Source organism: Pristiophorus japonicus, chromosome 10 (assembly GCF_044704955.1).
Source record: "Pristiophorus japonicus isolate sPriJap1 chromosome 10, sPriJap1.hap1, whole genome shotgun sequence".
Classification (NCBI taxonomy): domain Eukaryota; kingdom Metazoa; phylum Chordata; class Chondrichthyes; family Pristiophoridae; genus Pristiophorus; species Pristiophorus japonicus.
In genome coordinates this window covers 114,638,217-114,650,565 of record NC_091986.1, presented here as the reverse complement: position 1 = coordinate 114,650,565, position 12,349 = coordinate 114,638,217, and the positions used below count along the sequence as shown (strand labels likewise).

Genomic DNA, 12,349 nt, shown 5'->3' with positions numbered 1-12,349 from the left:
CTTTCTCTGTAGCCCTGCAATTTTTTTTCTTTCAAGTACTTATCCAACTCCCCTTTGAAAGTAGTGATTGAGCCTGCCTCCGCCACCCTGTCAGGCAGTGCATTCCAGATCCTAATCAGTCGCTGTGTAAAAAAGTTTTTTTTATGTTGCCTTTGGCTCTTTTGTCAATCACTTTAAATATGTGTCCTCTGGTTCTCGAACCTTCTGCCAATGGGAATAGTGAAGGAGGGTGGTGAAAAGAGAATGAGGAAAGATGGGAGGTAGGATGGCAAAAAAAAGTGGGGCCGTGAAATGTTTATGTGGTGCTTTGCAATTTTTGTGTTAAGAGTCTCATTTTGTCTGTATGAGGGTCTTGCACTATTTGTGCATGGGAGTCTCTTATCTATCCAATCACCTATGGCCCACCCAAGTGTATCAGTCCTCAGATCCATATGGTTGGACATCCCTGCTCTACTGCATAAGTGCAACATTTCCATTTACATCTTTGTGGCTTCTCAATTTAGTGCAAAACAATGGGAAATTTGTGTCGCACACCCATTCTTACAGGAAATAGGTTGCAACTGCCCAAATTCACTTTGGATCCTTTGTCTCCAGAGACATATATGAAAAAAAGTTTCATCAGAATTGGTCAACTTTTTTAATTATGAAATCCACCACACTTACACATTTAAGAAACAAGACATTTAATTTTGTTTTTCATCTGGTACAAATGTAATTAAATAAGAAGACAAGTTTTTCTATACAAAGATAAATTAAAAATTTACATCACATACATTTACAAGTGACAAAAATTGTTTTCGACATTTATTCTGAAAACTGTAGCAAGTCCTGAATGTCTCTGATTGGGTTTCTCAGGTAATGTCAACCCCAAAACAATGTGGGATTCATCTGTACTAAACACAGGATGTGTTCAAGGGCGTTTGCAAAACAAACATTGAATAGTTAATAATGGAACTGACATTGAATAACAAAATAATTTGTATACATTCATTATAAGTAGGACAGTGACTGTACAAGTACAGACATACTAATAAGTAACTAATCTTTGTCATTAGTTTCCATCTCTTTCGAAAATACTATACAATTACAGTGAAGCAGGGTTTCACTTATTTATTTAAAAGTAAGAATTATTGTCCAAGGACAAAAATGAAAAAGTCAAATTTAAAATTGACTGCTCAGTCAGCCCACAGAGCTAAATACAACAAATATACTGTAAAATTCCTTTTGAATTGTGCCTTTTCTGATTATATTCAATAGAAATAATATCTCTTGATCCTTCCACATGTGTAGAATTGATCTTTCCATCATTCAGTTTGAGAGCGATAGTTATTAGCTAAATATCATCATGGTCAACCCTTTGAGTGCTGAATTACCCCAAAATATACTGTAGTTTTCAACACATACCATTTGCAAGACTGTTGCTCTGTGAATTTTGAATGATGAATATTGCAAAATATAACTAAAGAGTCGGGAAGTATGTAACACACGCAGGTGGTAACATGTTTTACTGGGGTTAGGAATGGCTCCTAGCCTGGTCCAAGTTGCAACCTACATTAAAATGATTGAAGCCACTCCAGGTTGCATGTTGCACCACCCCGTCAGTATTGTGAATAGAAAATACACTTCCTAGGCTTCTCTACCCTTAGTGAAATGTATAGAATTGAGTAAAAATAGAAAATGCTGGAAACATACTGCAACTGTAAAGAGATACCGATTATGACATTTCAAGTTAAAAGTACCCCACAGAAGCATCCTAGCCAGCCTTTTCTCTTTACAGATGCTCACTGGCCCAATGTATTTCCAGTACTTCCTATCTGCATTGCTGATTTCCATCATGTACAGATTTTTTCTTTTTTACTTATAGGATTGTATAGATTACTAGCTTCATGATATTCTCTTAATAGCATCTTTATTTTTGCAGCCACAACAATAACAGTTCTCAAAAGGTTAATCACCATGATGGGTCTCTGCTTAACTAATGTTGCCCTGAATGAAGCAGTTTGCAGTCAAGCTGCATTTAAGGCACTGAGAATTTCAAGCACCCGGGCTTACGTTGACTAACATTTCTCCATAGACATCAGTCTGTTGTGTTTAACGTGTTTATACACAAGTTCAGACACACAGATAAAACCAGCAGGCAGATTTCTGTGCAGAAATATTAGTAAATAATAGCCCATTTCAATTTTTGCAAAGACTGGGTATAGTGCACCACGCCGTCTAGATTGCAATGCTGGGGCTATTGGCTGTGCTTCAAATACACATTCATATTTAGCTCCATGTTTCCAGTGTACAATATTTAATGTCGATGTGAGATGGTTGTGTTGCTCTTTAACTGAAATATATTTCAGTTGAAATTTATCCATTTAGACATGGTAATGTTTATAGAGCATCACAGTTATTTGTATGAACCATTACTCTCCTTTTTTTGGCTTACATACTCAGTTTTTCCAAAAGTACAAAAAATAAGTCCTAAAATATACCACACAAAGATATTAGATTCCAATATCTGGTAATACGATCATCTTCTTGGACCAAATAGTAGTATAAACAGTTGCATCCTATGAGATTGTAGACTTAGGAAACATTTTCATTAGATAATGTACATTTTCCCCTAAAATTATTAAACTGATTTTCTTAGGCACTGTTGGAGCATCCTCATTTATTTTGAACTTTCTAAAAATTACATCTAATAGGATGATAAACTAGGCAAATTTCATTTGTGATGCTTGGAATCCAGCTTATGTAAACCCACAAAAAAGGACATTGTTCCTTGCTTCTTCCAATGTTTACACATTTATACAACAGTTTCACTGCCTTTTGCTGGTTTAACCCAGACATCTCCACGTTTATCTCGCTTTGTTCGTCCTGAACTCACGAGTCTGTTCGAACACTTTTGCCAAGTATGTAATGTCTTGGCAGACCAAATCCACATGCCAGAAGTGATGCCCACCAACAAAGACATAAAAATCTTTAGCATCTCCACCGCTGTATTGGAATCATCTGCTGAATACTTGAAAAGATTCCAGTTTGAGATCTCATAAAAGTAACAGGCGATGACACAGGTGGCTGGTACTGTATACAGAACAGAAAAGACCCCAATTTTTACCATCAGTCTTTCCAGCTTGTCTGTTTTGGTCCCATCTTTCTGAAGATTAGATCTGATTTTGAACAAAGCCACCAGACCAGCTGCAATGAATAAAGTTCCTATGACTAAATATGTGAATAAAGGAGCAACCACGAACCCAGTGACTGCATCGATGTTCTGGTTCCCAACATAACACAAGCCTGTGAGTTCATCGGCATCTACTAGCCGCATGATCAGAATAACAATCGTCTTTACAGCTGGGATGGCCCATGCTGCAATGTGGAAATAGGAACTGTGCATCTCTATGGCTTCATGTCCCCATTTGAGTCCAGCAGCCAAGAACCAAGTCAGTGTCAAGATTACCCACCAGATGGAGCTCGCCATCCCAAAAAAGTACATCAACAAGAAAACAATGGCACAGCCAGTATTTTTGAGTCCTTCTTGAATTAACACAGGTTCGGCAGCATCTTCGAAGTCACATGATATACGTTCCCTGCCGACGGTTAGCCTCACTATATAGGCTATGCTGTAAATATTATAGCACATGCTCAGGAAGATGATAGGGCGCTCTGGGTACGAAAATCGAGAGGAATCGATTAGGAATGTCAGAACTGTGAAAGCTGTTGATAGAAAACACAGACTGGCCCAAACTGCCATCCAAATGTCAGTGAACTCTTTCGCAGATCTGCTGTACAAGCCCACATCGTAACCGCATTTCAGTACACAAGTAAGACTTCTTTTAACCCAGATATAGTGATCCATGTTGCCCCCCATGTTCTGGCACTCTTCCTCCGCGGAGATAGAAGTTTTGCTGGTGTGGTAGGGGATGTCCTCGTCTCCCGGCCCCTCCATACACATGAAGTTGTGATCGTTTTGTGGTGGAAATGTGCTGCAGTTTAATGCCTCAGGCCAATAGAAACCGAATTCCTTCAGGACAGGTTCACATCTCCGTTTCACAGACTGGCACATGCTGCCGCATGGCCCAATTGGGATGTCGATTTTCTCCGTGCACATCGGCACATACACTGAACATAAAAAAAACTACCAAAAAAAGCAAACGATCAATCGAGAGCAGTAATAACAAATAAACAGGTATCGATTCAATTCCATTACCTGTGATTTTTACGGCCTTCATTTTACTTGTATACTGTTTTAGATCATGTGTTTCGGTCGCAGTCTGCGGAAGGTAATCAGTTTTTACTGTGAATATTTCTCGGATTCAATGAATTGGCTGCTTGACAACGAAAACAGTTTAAGCCCAGCTTTCCCGTTTACCTAATTCGGGCGGGGGACTTTCGTCAATTGCACAGATCAAAATTAGCCGCAGCATGCGGTTAATGTTACATATGTCTTTCGCTACTTCGTCAGAAAAGCCCCGAATAAACTCAAATAAACCTGCGAGTATCTACATGGAACGGGAAAGTGCCCCTCAAGTATAAATCACCGCTATGCAAATACGTCTCAATAAAACATACACATACTTGAATATCTAAACTGCAACTCGAAATCATCAGATACTTTCCCAATGCTGTCTTATAATTGCATATGTTCCAAACAACTATTTGACAAAAGGGAAGGGTTTAATTAACATCTAAGGATGGAAAAGCACTTGAAGAACTACAGACAGGAAAGATTTATGGATCATCTCTTTGAAATAACCTATTTTGAGAAATTTTTGGAAAAACCATAAATGCTTGTTAACGCTGTCATTGTGCTTAGCTCTTTATTGCATGAAAATCAGCTTATAGTCCAAAAGATAGACAACTTAGTGAACTTTTTATCAGCATCGTGGATGTTCTATTTCATTCTGTAGTCCGCGCCTTTTGAAAGGAGGTCGTCCTCCTCCTGCCCCCAACATCAATATAGTTTAGTAGTTAAGAAAGTTCCTGCCACGATCTACAGTAACAATCCCCATTTTCGAATCCCGTGTGGCTTTTCGGCTGATGTAGTTACCAACTCATACACGGGCTTCAAGTGAATTCAATAAATGCACCGTGCATCGACAATCAGAGCAGTGACTCAAAGCGAACATTATAAATTCCATTTAATCCAATGTTACCAACCTGTAGTTGACTGGAACAGCCATATTGAATCAAAGGTGTAAAAGTTTGTAACTGCAGCTCGGCGTCTGTTTGTAGCTCGTGACCGACTGGATTCGGCATTTTGGTCACATTGTATCCCAAGTTCTGGCACATTGAGATTTTGATGGGATCACATCTCCGCTCGTCTTCGTCCCCATATCCTTTCACAGCTTCAAGCTTATGTTGGAAGACAGTTAAGCAAAGCACTACGAAATCCAGTGCCGAAAACCAATTCATCTCCCCTGCAATTGTCAAGATTTCCTAATTCTGCTACAGGGAACCATTAAAAGCTATAAAAACAGAGCTGTTAACGTTTATGGTAAACTGATCAACACAGTTAGATCGTTTTAAGTTAATTTAATACTTGATCTTGCTTAACGTCATTTCTTGTTAGACAATCGATACAAGTTGGGTGAAATCCTAATACTCTGGCACTCGCGAAGCCGCCGTTAACAGAGCTCTGTCCAAATCATTTGTTTTGCAACCCCAAACGATCACACATCTTACTCCCAACTCTCCCCGCTGAAGGTTAAAAAAATCCTACTTTTCAACCTAACTTGATCGAGCGAGACGCTGCAATTGACATCTGAAATCACCACACATTGCGCGTATTCGCAAAGCATCCGCCAGTCAAAGTAAGGCAGAGAGGCGGGGCTGCCTATCACTTTAGGTTGAGTGTGAACCTTCGTAAAAGCGCGGAGACCCAATCCGGAGACCGCATAGTTGATCGCCGCCCAATCTCATCGGGACTGGCTCCGAGGCTGTCACTTTTATCAGCGCTCTTTTAAAGTTCTCCAGATCATCATTGACAGTTGCGCGTACGATGCAGAAAGAACTTACATATTCAATTCATGTAGAAAATCTGTCCCCTCGAGATAAAAATAACCACATTCAAATCTGCATGAACGTGCGTGAGGCAGTCACATTCTCAATATTATTATGCAGACTGGTTTAAGCTATTTACGCTAACTTGCTTTCGGAAGCGCTTTTCCCGCTCATTTGTTTCGATCCTGTGTTCAATGTGGTTGATTCTAATAATTGTCATACTTTGTGCGCTGAATTAATTAAGTAAAACTATGATTACTATTCATTAAACATTTAAAAAGACAATTTTCCACTGATTAAAAATGTAGATGCATCAACTATGGATTGTAAATGCCTGCCTAGGAGCATTATCCTTTGTTATGGAAAACATCGCAGTTCGCAATTGTATTGACAGATGCTTAACATGGTTATACCATGATTAACAGTCTTCAGAAAGAGTAGCTCAACAGTCGACTGCGAATAATCATGATAGTCTGGGTGTTGTCAATACAACATTGCCGATCTAAGGCGATTTAAGGAAGTTGGATCTATTCACTAGTGTTCCACTTAATATTTGCAATTATGGATAATTTAATAATAATTTTGGTCAACGATTTTTAAAGCAAAAACCATTAAATAGAAAAACAGACAAAATGATAAGTCAACACTATCATAAGAAATTAGATAATTTATAGGTAAAATAGTAAAAAGTGACACTGGATTTAATTCTCACGAACTAAATTCTCACGATATTGCTTTTTTGACACACATTCTGATGTACATTATTAATTGCGTTTTGTGAAAAGATAAATTGTTAACAATGAAAAAGCTGCCAGTATCACTGTGCAATATACAGAATAATCTTCCCCTTTGCGTTTTATATGGAATATGCTTTTTCGAGTGCGGTATTGATGTACACATATCTAGTTGTGCGATGTTCTGTAATTTGTCTCAGGCTGTTTATTTTCAAGGTTATTCACATTCACTGCGATAAATTGTAATTCTCAGCTCTCATTCCGAAATAACTCAAAAACGCGCCATAATGGGAAAAAAAATCTGAGAACGGGCTTGAAATTATTCTGGAATAAATAAGAAATCGTGTAGCTTCGGATAGATATCGAGGTGTTTATTTTCAATTGGTTTAATAATATATTGTGGGTCGAGTATAAACTACGTGTCATGGCTCTAATTGCCCTGAGCCTGGCAGTTAAAATGTTGAAATTACTCACATTTGATACACGATTTAAAACGTGTGTATGTTTCAGGACTGGAGTTCTCCAAAGTTCTCCATCATTATTTTCAACACATCTCTATATATGTGTGTATTTTTTAATAAGTAGTTAATTAGAAGGTCAAAGGAATGTACTATATATTAAATAATAGTTATATAAAGTAGAGTTAAACCAGCTGATCTTTTGGCAACTTTTTATGTGTGTGAAAAGTCCTTTTAGAACTCAAGTATTTCTGAGGCATTTGTTATCAAAACACAAACACTGCAAGGCAGAGCCAGTTACATTCCAGTCTGGTGAATGTCTGCCCTCCGCGAATGTAATTCCAGGCTTTGGTTTATCCTCCACAATTACTGACTCTAATTGCACACAAACACACGAATAGTTGCATGTCTGCGCATTAACTGGTCGTTTATTCGTCTGTCACTCATCGGGGGTCACATTCTGAAAACCTTTTACACATTTTTAACAACCTGCTAAGTAGATGCAAATTGAATTGTTCTGTCATAGTATACGATTTCCAACATTTAGGATATTTCGATGAACTAACCTGTTTACAAAACAAAGAACGTGCTCATTTGAAAAGGAACAGTAAACTTTTTGGTTTGCTCGCTGGGAGACGAAAGCTTTGCCAAACATGGTTTCTACTGGGTCTTAGCTCCCATCCACTTCCACACGAGGTAAAATAACCGTTAAACAAAAACAAATTTTATTCAGGAATTAAGGCAGAATGGAATTTCAAGATAGTTATGGGAATGTTTGCATAAAATGTTGAATAATAAAATAGCTGTTGGAAAGGAAGCAGCTGATCCTTGATAGGTGAATGTTGTTGGAATGGTGCAAAGTACTGAGCGGAGTGCCCCAGGATCAATCCTGGAGCTTCGATAGTTTCTAGTCTACATTTAAAACTTGGATTGAGAGTCTTAATACAAATTGGGTACATTCACAGATAATACTGGGTGGGGCAATCAGGTCTGATGAGGCAACCAGGGACATACAGATGAGCTAAAAAAAATCCGTAAGTAGGCAGATCATTGGAAAATTAAATTCAACACTGATAAATGTATACTGCACGTTGGGGGAAAATGGTGATGTATGTACTGTATGACTGGTGTTGCAATAGCTATGGATGATTTTGAAAGAGAGCTAGGATGAAAGCAGACATATTTTATTCATTCATGGGATGTGGGCATAATTTATTGCCCATCCCTAATTGCCCTTGAGAAAGTGGTGGTGAGCCACCTTTGTGAACTGCTGCAGTTCGTGTGGTGAGAGTACTCTCACAGTGCTGTTCGGGAGGGAGTTCCAGAATTTTAACCCAGCAACGATGGACGATATAGTTCCGTCAGGACGGTGTGTACCTTGGAGGGAAATGTGCAGGTGATAGTGTTCCCATCCACCTACTGCCCATGTCCTTCTAGGTGACACCTAACATCCTTGTCATGGTGGAGCAGTAATCAATAAACCAAATACAATGCTAATCTGTATTGCTAAATTAGTTTGAGGATCTCTTGTCAAACGGTATCTGATGTATGTGGTATAGAAATTAATCTGGACCCATTTTCGGGCCCAGACTTGGTGCTGTGCGAGTTCCAACAAAGGCTTAAGATCAGCCCAAAATTAGCCCTTGGGCCTCAACTAAATATTCTGGGCAAGCTGACGAGGCCTGTCGCACCAACACAGGCAATTCATTCTTTGTCTGTACCTTGTGCTCTTAAGACTTGAAAGAAGATGATCAAGAGGGAAACTTATGAAAATATATAAGGAAGTAAACAGTTTAGGGAATGTAAACCCTATCAGTAGGTTTGATCAACTGAAATACAAATTTAGGACCAATGTTTCAGGACATTTTTCATCACACAAAGTGTGATCAACATTTCCAGATTCTGGGTAGGGCAATATAGGCAAAAACCTTGGAGATGATTGAAGGCAAGTGAGGAAATAGATTTTCCGAGAAGGTGAGCTCTCTCCTCATCTGTATTTATGTTATGCTGTATTTAATGATGGGTGCCATAATAGGCTGCACATATTTCTGCATCAAAGTCTATGTTGAAAAAGGGCAGTTTTTGAACATCTTGTCAGCTCCCAAATCGGTGTTTATCTCTCCTGTGACTTCCTGTTTGAATTTCTCCAATCAAGGTTTCGCCCCCTGCACAACACTGAAACAGCCCTAACCAAAAGCATGTGACGGCAACCCTGTGGTGCACTATCCCTCCTTATCATCCTCAACCTCTCTGCAAGCTTTGACATGGTCAAACACACCATCCTCCTTCAGCTTCTCTCTTCAATCTGTCCACTCTTCCTTACCTGATTGTAGCCAAAGCATCTCCAGCAATATCTTCTTTCTTCATTCCCTACAATGTAACCATTGGAGATCTTCAAGAAACTATCCTTTACTTCTTCTCTTCCTCATCTATGTGTTACTCTGTAATAAACCACTGAATTGTTTTCACTTCTGGCTGTTAAACTGTTTTATTTCTGTTTTACATATGTATGTTTCAAATGATGAAAACATAATTTCATCATTGTGTCAGACAGTGGCTCAATTGGTAGCACCCTCACCTCTGAGTCAGAAGGTTGTAGGTTCATAGTCCCACTCTGGGACTTGAGCACAAAAATCTAAGTTGACACTCCAGTGCAATACCGAGGGAGTGCTGCACTGTCAGAAGTGCCGTCTTTCGGATTAGACATTAAACTGAGGCTCCGTCTGCCTTCTCAGGTGGACATAAAAGATCCCCATTGAACTATTTTGAAGAAGAGCTGGGGAGTTATCCCCAGTGTCCTAGCTGATATTTATCCCTCAATCAACATCACTAAAACAGATTATCTGGTCATTATCACATTGCTTTTTTGGGGAGCTTGCTGTGTGCAAATTGGCTGCTGCGTTTCCTACATTTCAACAGTGACTACACTTTATAGGTACTTCATTGGCTGTAAAGCGCTTTGGGATGTTCAATGGTTGTGAAAGGCGCTTTATAAATGCAAGACTCTCTCTGGATTTTTCACTGTCTCCAATTTTTTTGTATATTCACAGTCATGTATTTCTCTAAATTTCCTGTTCCTCTTTCCCTCCATATCTAATTTCACTATTTTCCTGTATCAGTCTCTGTAGCTTCCCTTATTTATCTTTCCCTCTATTTTACTATACATCTCTCCTTCTATATATCTTTTCCCTGTATCTCTCTATATAACTGTTCTGTATTTTTCTAACATACCCAGTGTCAGCTGAAGGAAAATGCTGCAACACTCATCGTTGAGTCAGAAACTTCAGAGTTTAATTTTACTTGCTAAAGGATATGGGTAGTGCTGGCATAGCTGCATTTATTGCCCATCTTTAGTTGCCCGAAGAAGATGGTGGAGGGCCTTCTTCTTGAATTTATGCATTCTCGTCATGGTGTTAAGCAGGGAGTTCCATGATTTTGACACAGCAACAATGAATGAATGCCATTATATGTCCAAGTTGGATAGTATGTGATTTGGTGAGAAACTTAGTGATGATGATGTTCCCTTGATATTGCTGCTCTGCTCTTTGCTGGTTGTCGAGGTCATGGAACTGGAAGGTGCTGTCAAAGTAAGTTTGGTGAGTTACTATGGTGCATCTTGTAGATAGTTAATACTGCCGCCACAATGACCCTGTGATGAAGAATCCAATGGCAAGGGTACCAATCAGATAGACTACACATATTCTAGGCTGATACTGACAGAGTAGTGAATTGTCAGACATGCCGCCTTTCAAGTGAGATTGTTACATTTTTCAGTTTATGTTTTCCTTCTATTCTAGATAATTTTGGCTTCCCATGTTTCAGACTATGCTCATCAGTGAGGCCTACTTCCTTACATTTTTGAAAATGTTTTCATGGCCTAAAATTCAGCTAAGTTTAATAGTGTGCTTGGATCAATGTATACAGAACTCTTTTTTCAAGATGACTTCAGCTGCTGCTTCTATCGTAGGCATTTGTTAAGCTATATATTGTATATAATAAAGTTGTTCTTTTTTTCTCACCACCTATGGAAGTTAAGGAAACAGCATAGATGCATTTAAGGGAAGCTAGATAAATACATGAGTGAGAAAGAAATAGAAAGATATACTTAGCAAACACACTTCAGAAATGTCAGATAGATTCACTTCAAAGACTATTGATAGCTTCTTTGAAATTTCCAGATACATTCATTGGTTTACATAGAATTACATGGAAGGTATAGCGAAGAAGAGGCCGTTCTGGCCCAACTGGTCTATGCTGGTGTTTATGCTCCACATGAGCCTCCTCTGACTTTACTTCATCTGACCTTATCAGCATATATTTCTATTTCTTTCTCACTCATGTATTTATCTAGCTTCCCCTTAAATGCATCTATGCGATTTGCCTTAACTAACCATGGTTCTTTACAAGTTTAACATAACTTCTCTGCTTTGCAATTCTATTCCTCTAGATTTGAAAGAACAGGATGATATAGCTCTTTGAAACAGTAATTGGAGATTTAATACATTTAATTCGTGGTCTTTTAAATTCAAAGGGATTCCTATTAGACAAATGTAAACAAATCACACAGAATGTTTGTATTTGAATTGAATGACTTAGCTCCTCCCTCAAACTCCCTTATGACCAACTGATTCACTGTTGCATCAATTTATCAAGTTAAGCTGGGTCCTGATATATGTGAGCTGAAGGGTTTTAAAAAAAAATTCCTTATGTATCTTGACAGAATTAAAGAAGTTAATATACTGAACCTTAGACAAGAATTCTTCATTTTTTTCACAAAGCTTGATGGCTCTGTCTGCCAGTTCAGGTGGACATGAAAGATGCCATGGGGCTATTTGAAGAAGTTTTCTCTGGTGTCCTGTTAACGTTGTTCCTTAAGGAAGAACCACAAAACAGATGCACTGGTCATTTTACTGTTGTTTGTGGGACCTCATTGTGCAAACAACAACAACTTGTATTTATATAGACTGGCTGCAAAACGATAGTTAATACTTTTCAAAAATGACCAATTGGTTCTGATGTGTTGAGAAGGTGATCTATTAATACAAGCTCCTCCTTTTTGATGTCCCTCTCTCTCATTCCCCTGTCTATCCCTCCCACCGTCTCTAATTTCCTTGTACATTTGAGCTTCTCAGCGCGAACAGCCTTTGACCTGGAGTAACCTCCGCC

General features: G+C 38.7%; 2 protein-coding genes across 5 annotated transcripts in view; one reads left to right on the top strand and one right to left on the bottom strand.

Annotated features, from left to right (window-relative positions):
- Window positions 1–738: 738 nt before the first annotated feature.
- On the bottom strand, window positions 739–12,290 carry fzd4 (frizzled class receptor 4). Of its 4 annotated transcripts, XM_070892004.1 has the most exons (4): window positions 12,173–12,290; window positions 11,929–12,053; window positions 9,507–9,553; window positions 739–4,126 (listed from the first exon to the last, which is right to left on the bottom strand). In XM_070892004.1, exon 4 carries the CDS (start codon window positions 4,097–4,099, stop codon window positions 2,795–2,797), a length of 1,305 nt encoding a protein of 434 aa, XP_070748105.1. In that variant the 5' UTR covers window positions 4,100–4,126; window positions 9,507–9,553; window positions 11,929–12,053; window positions 12,173–12,290; the 3' UTR covers window positions 739–2,794. The 4 variants fall into 4 exon arrangements, 3 of the variants coding, with proteins under 3 accessions (XP_070748105.1, XP_070748104.1, XP_070748106.1); XR_011595664.1 differs by lacking the exons at window positions 739–4,126; window positions 9,507–9,553 and adding an exon at window positions 10,453–10,762; XM_070892003.1 differs by lacking the exons at window positions 9,507–9,553; window positions 11,929–12,053; window positions 12,173–12,290 and adding an exon at window positions 5,149–5,726.
- The window catches only part of tmem135 (transmembrane protein 135), a 594,106-nt gene continuing 585,316 nt past the window's right edge, over window positions 3,560–12,349 (top strand). Inside the window, exon 1 of the mRNA XM_070892008.1 lies at window positions 3,560–3,812. The gene's annotated coding sequence lies outside the window, so the exon portion shown is untranslated. The remainder of the gene's footprint in view (window positions 3,813–12,349) is intronic.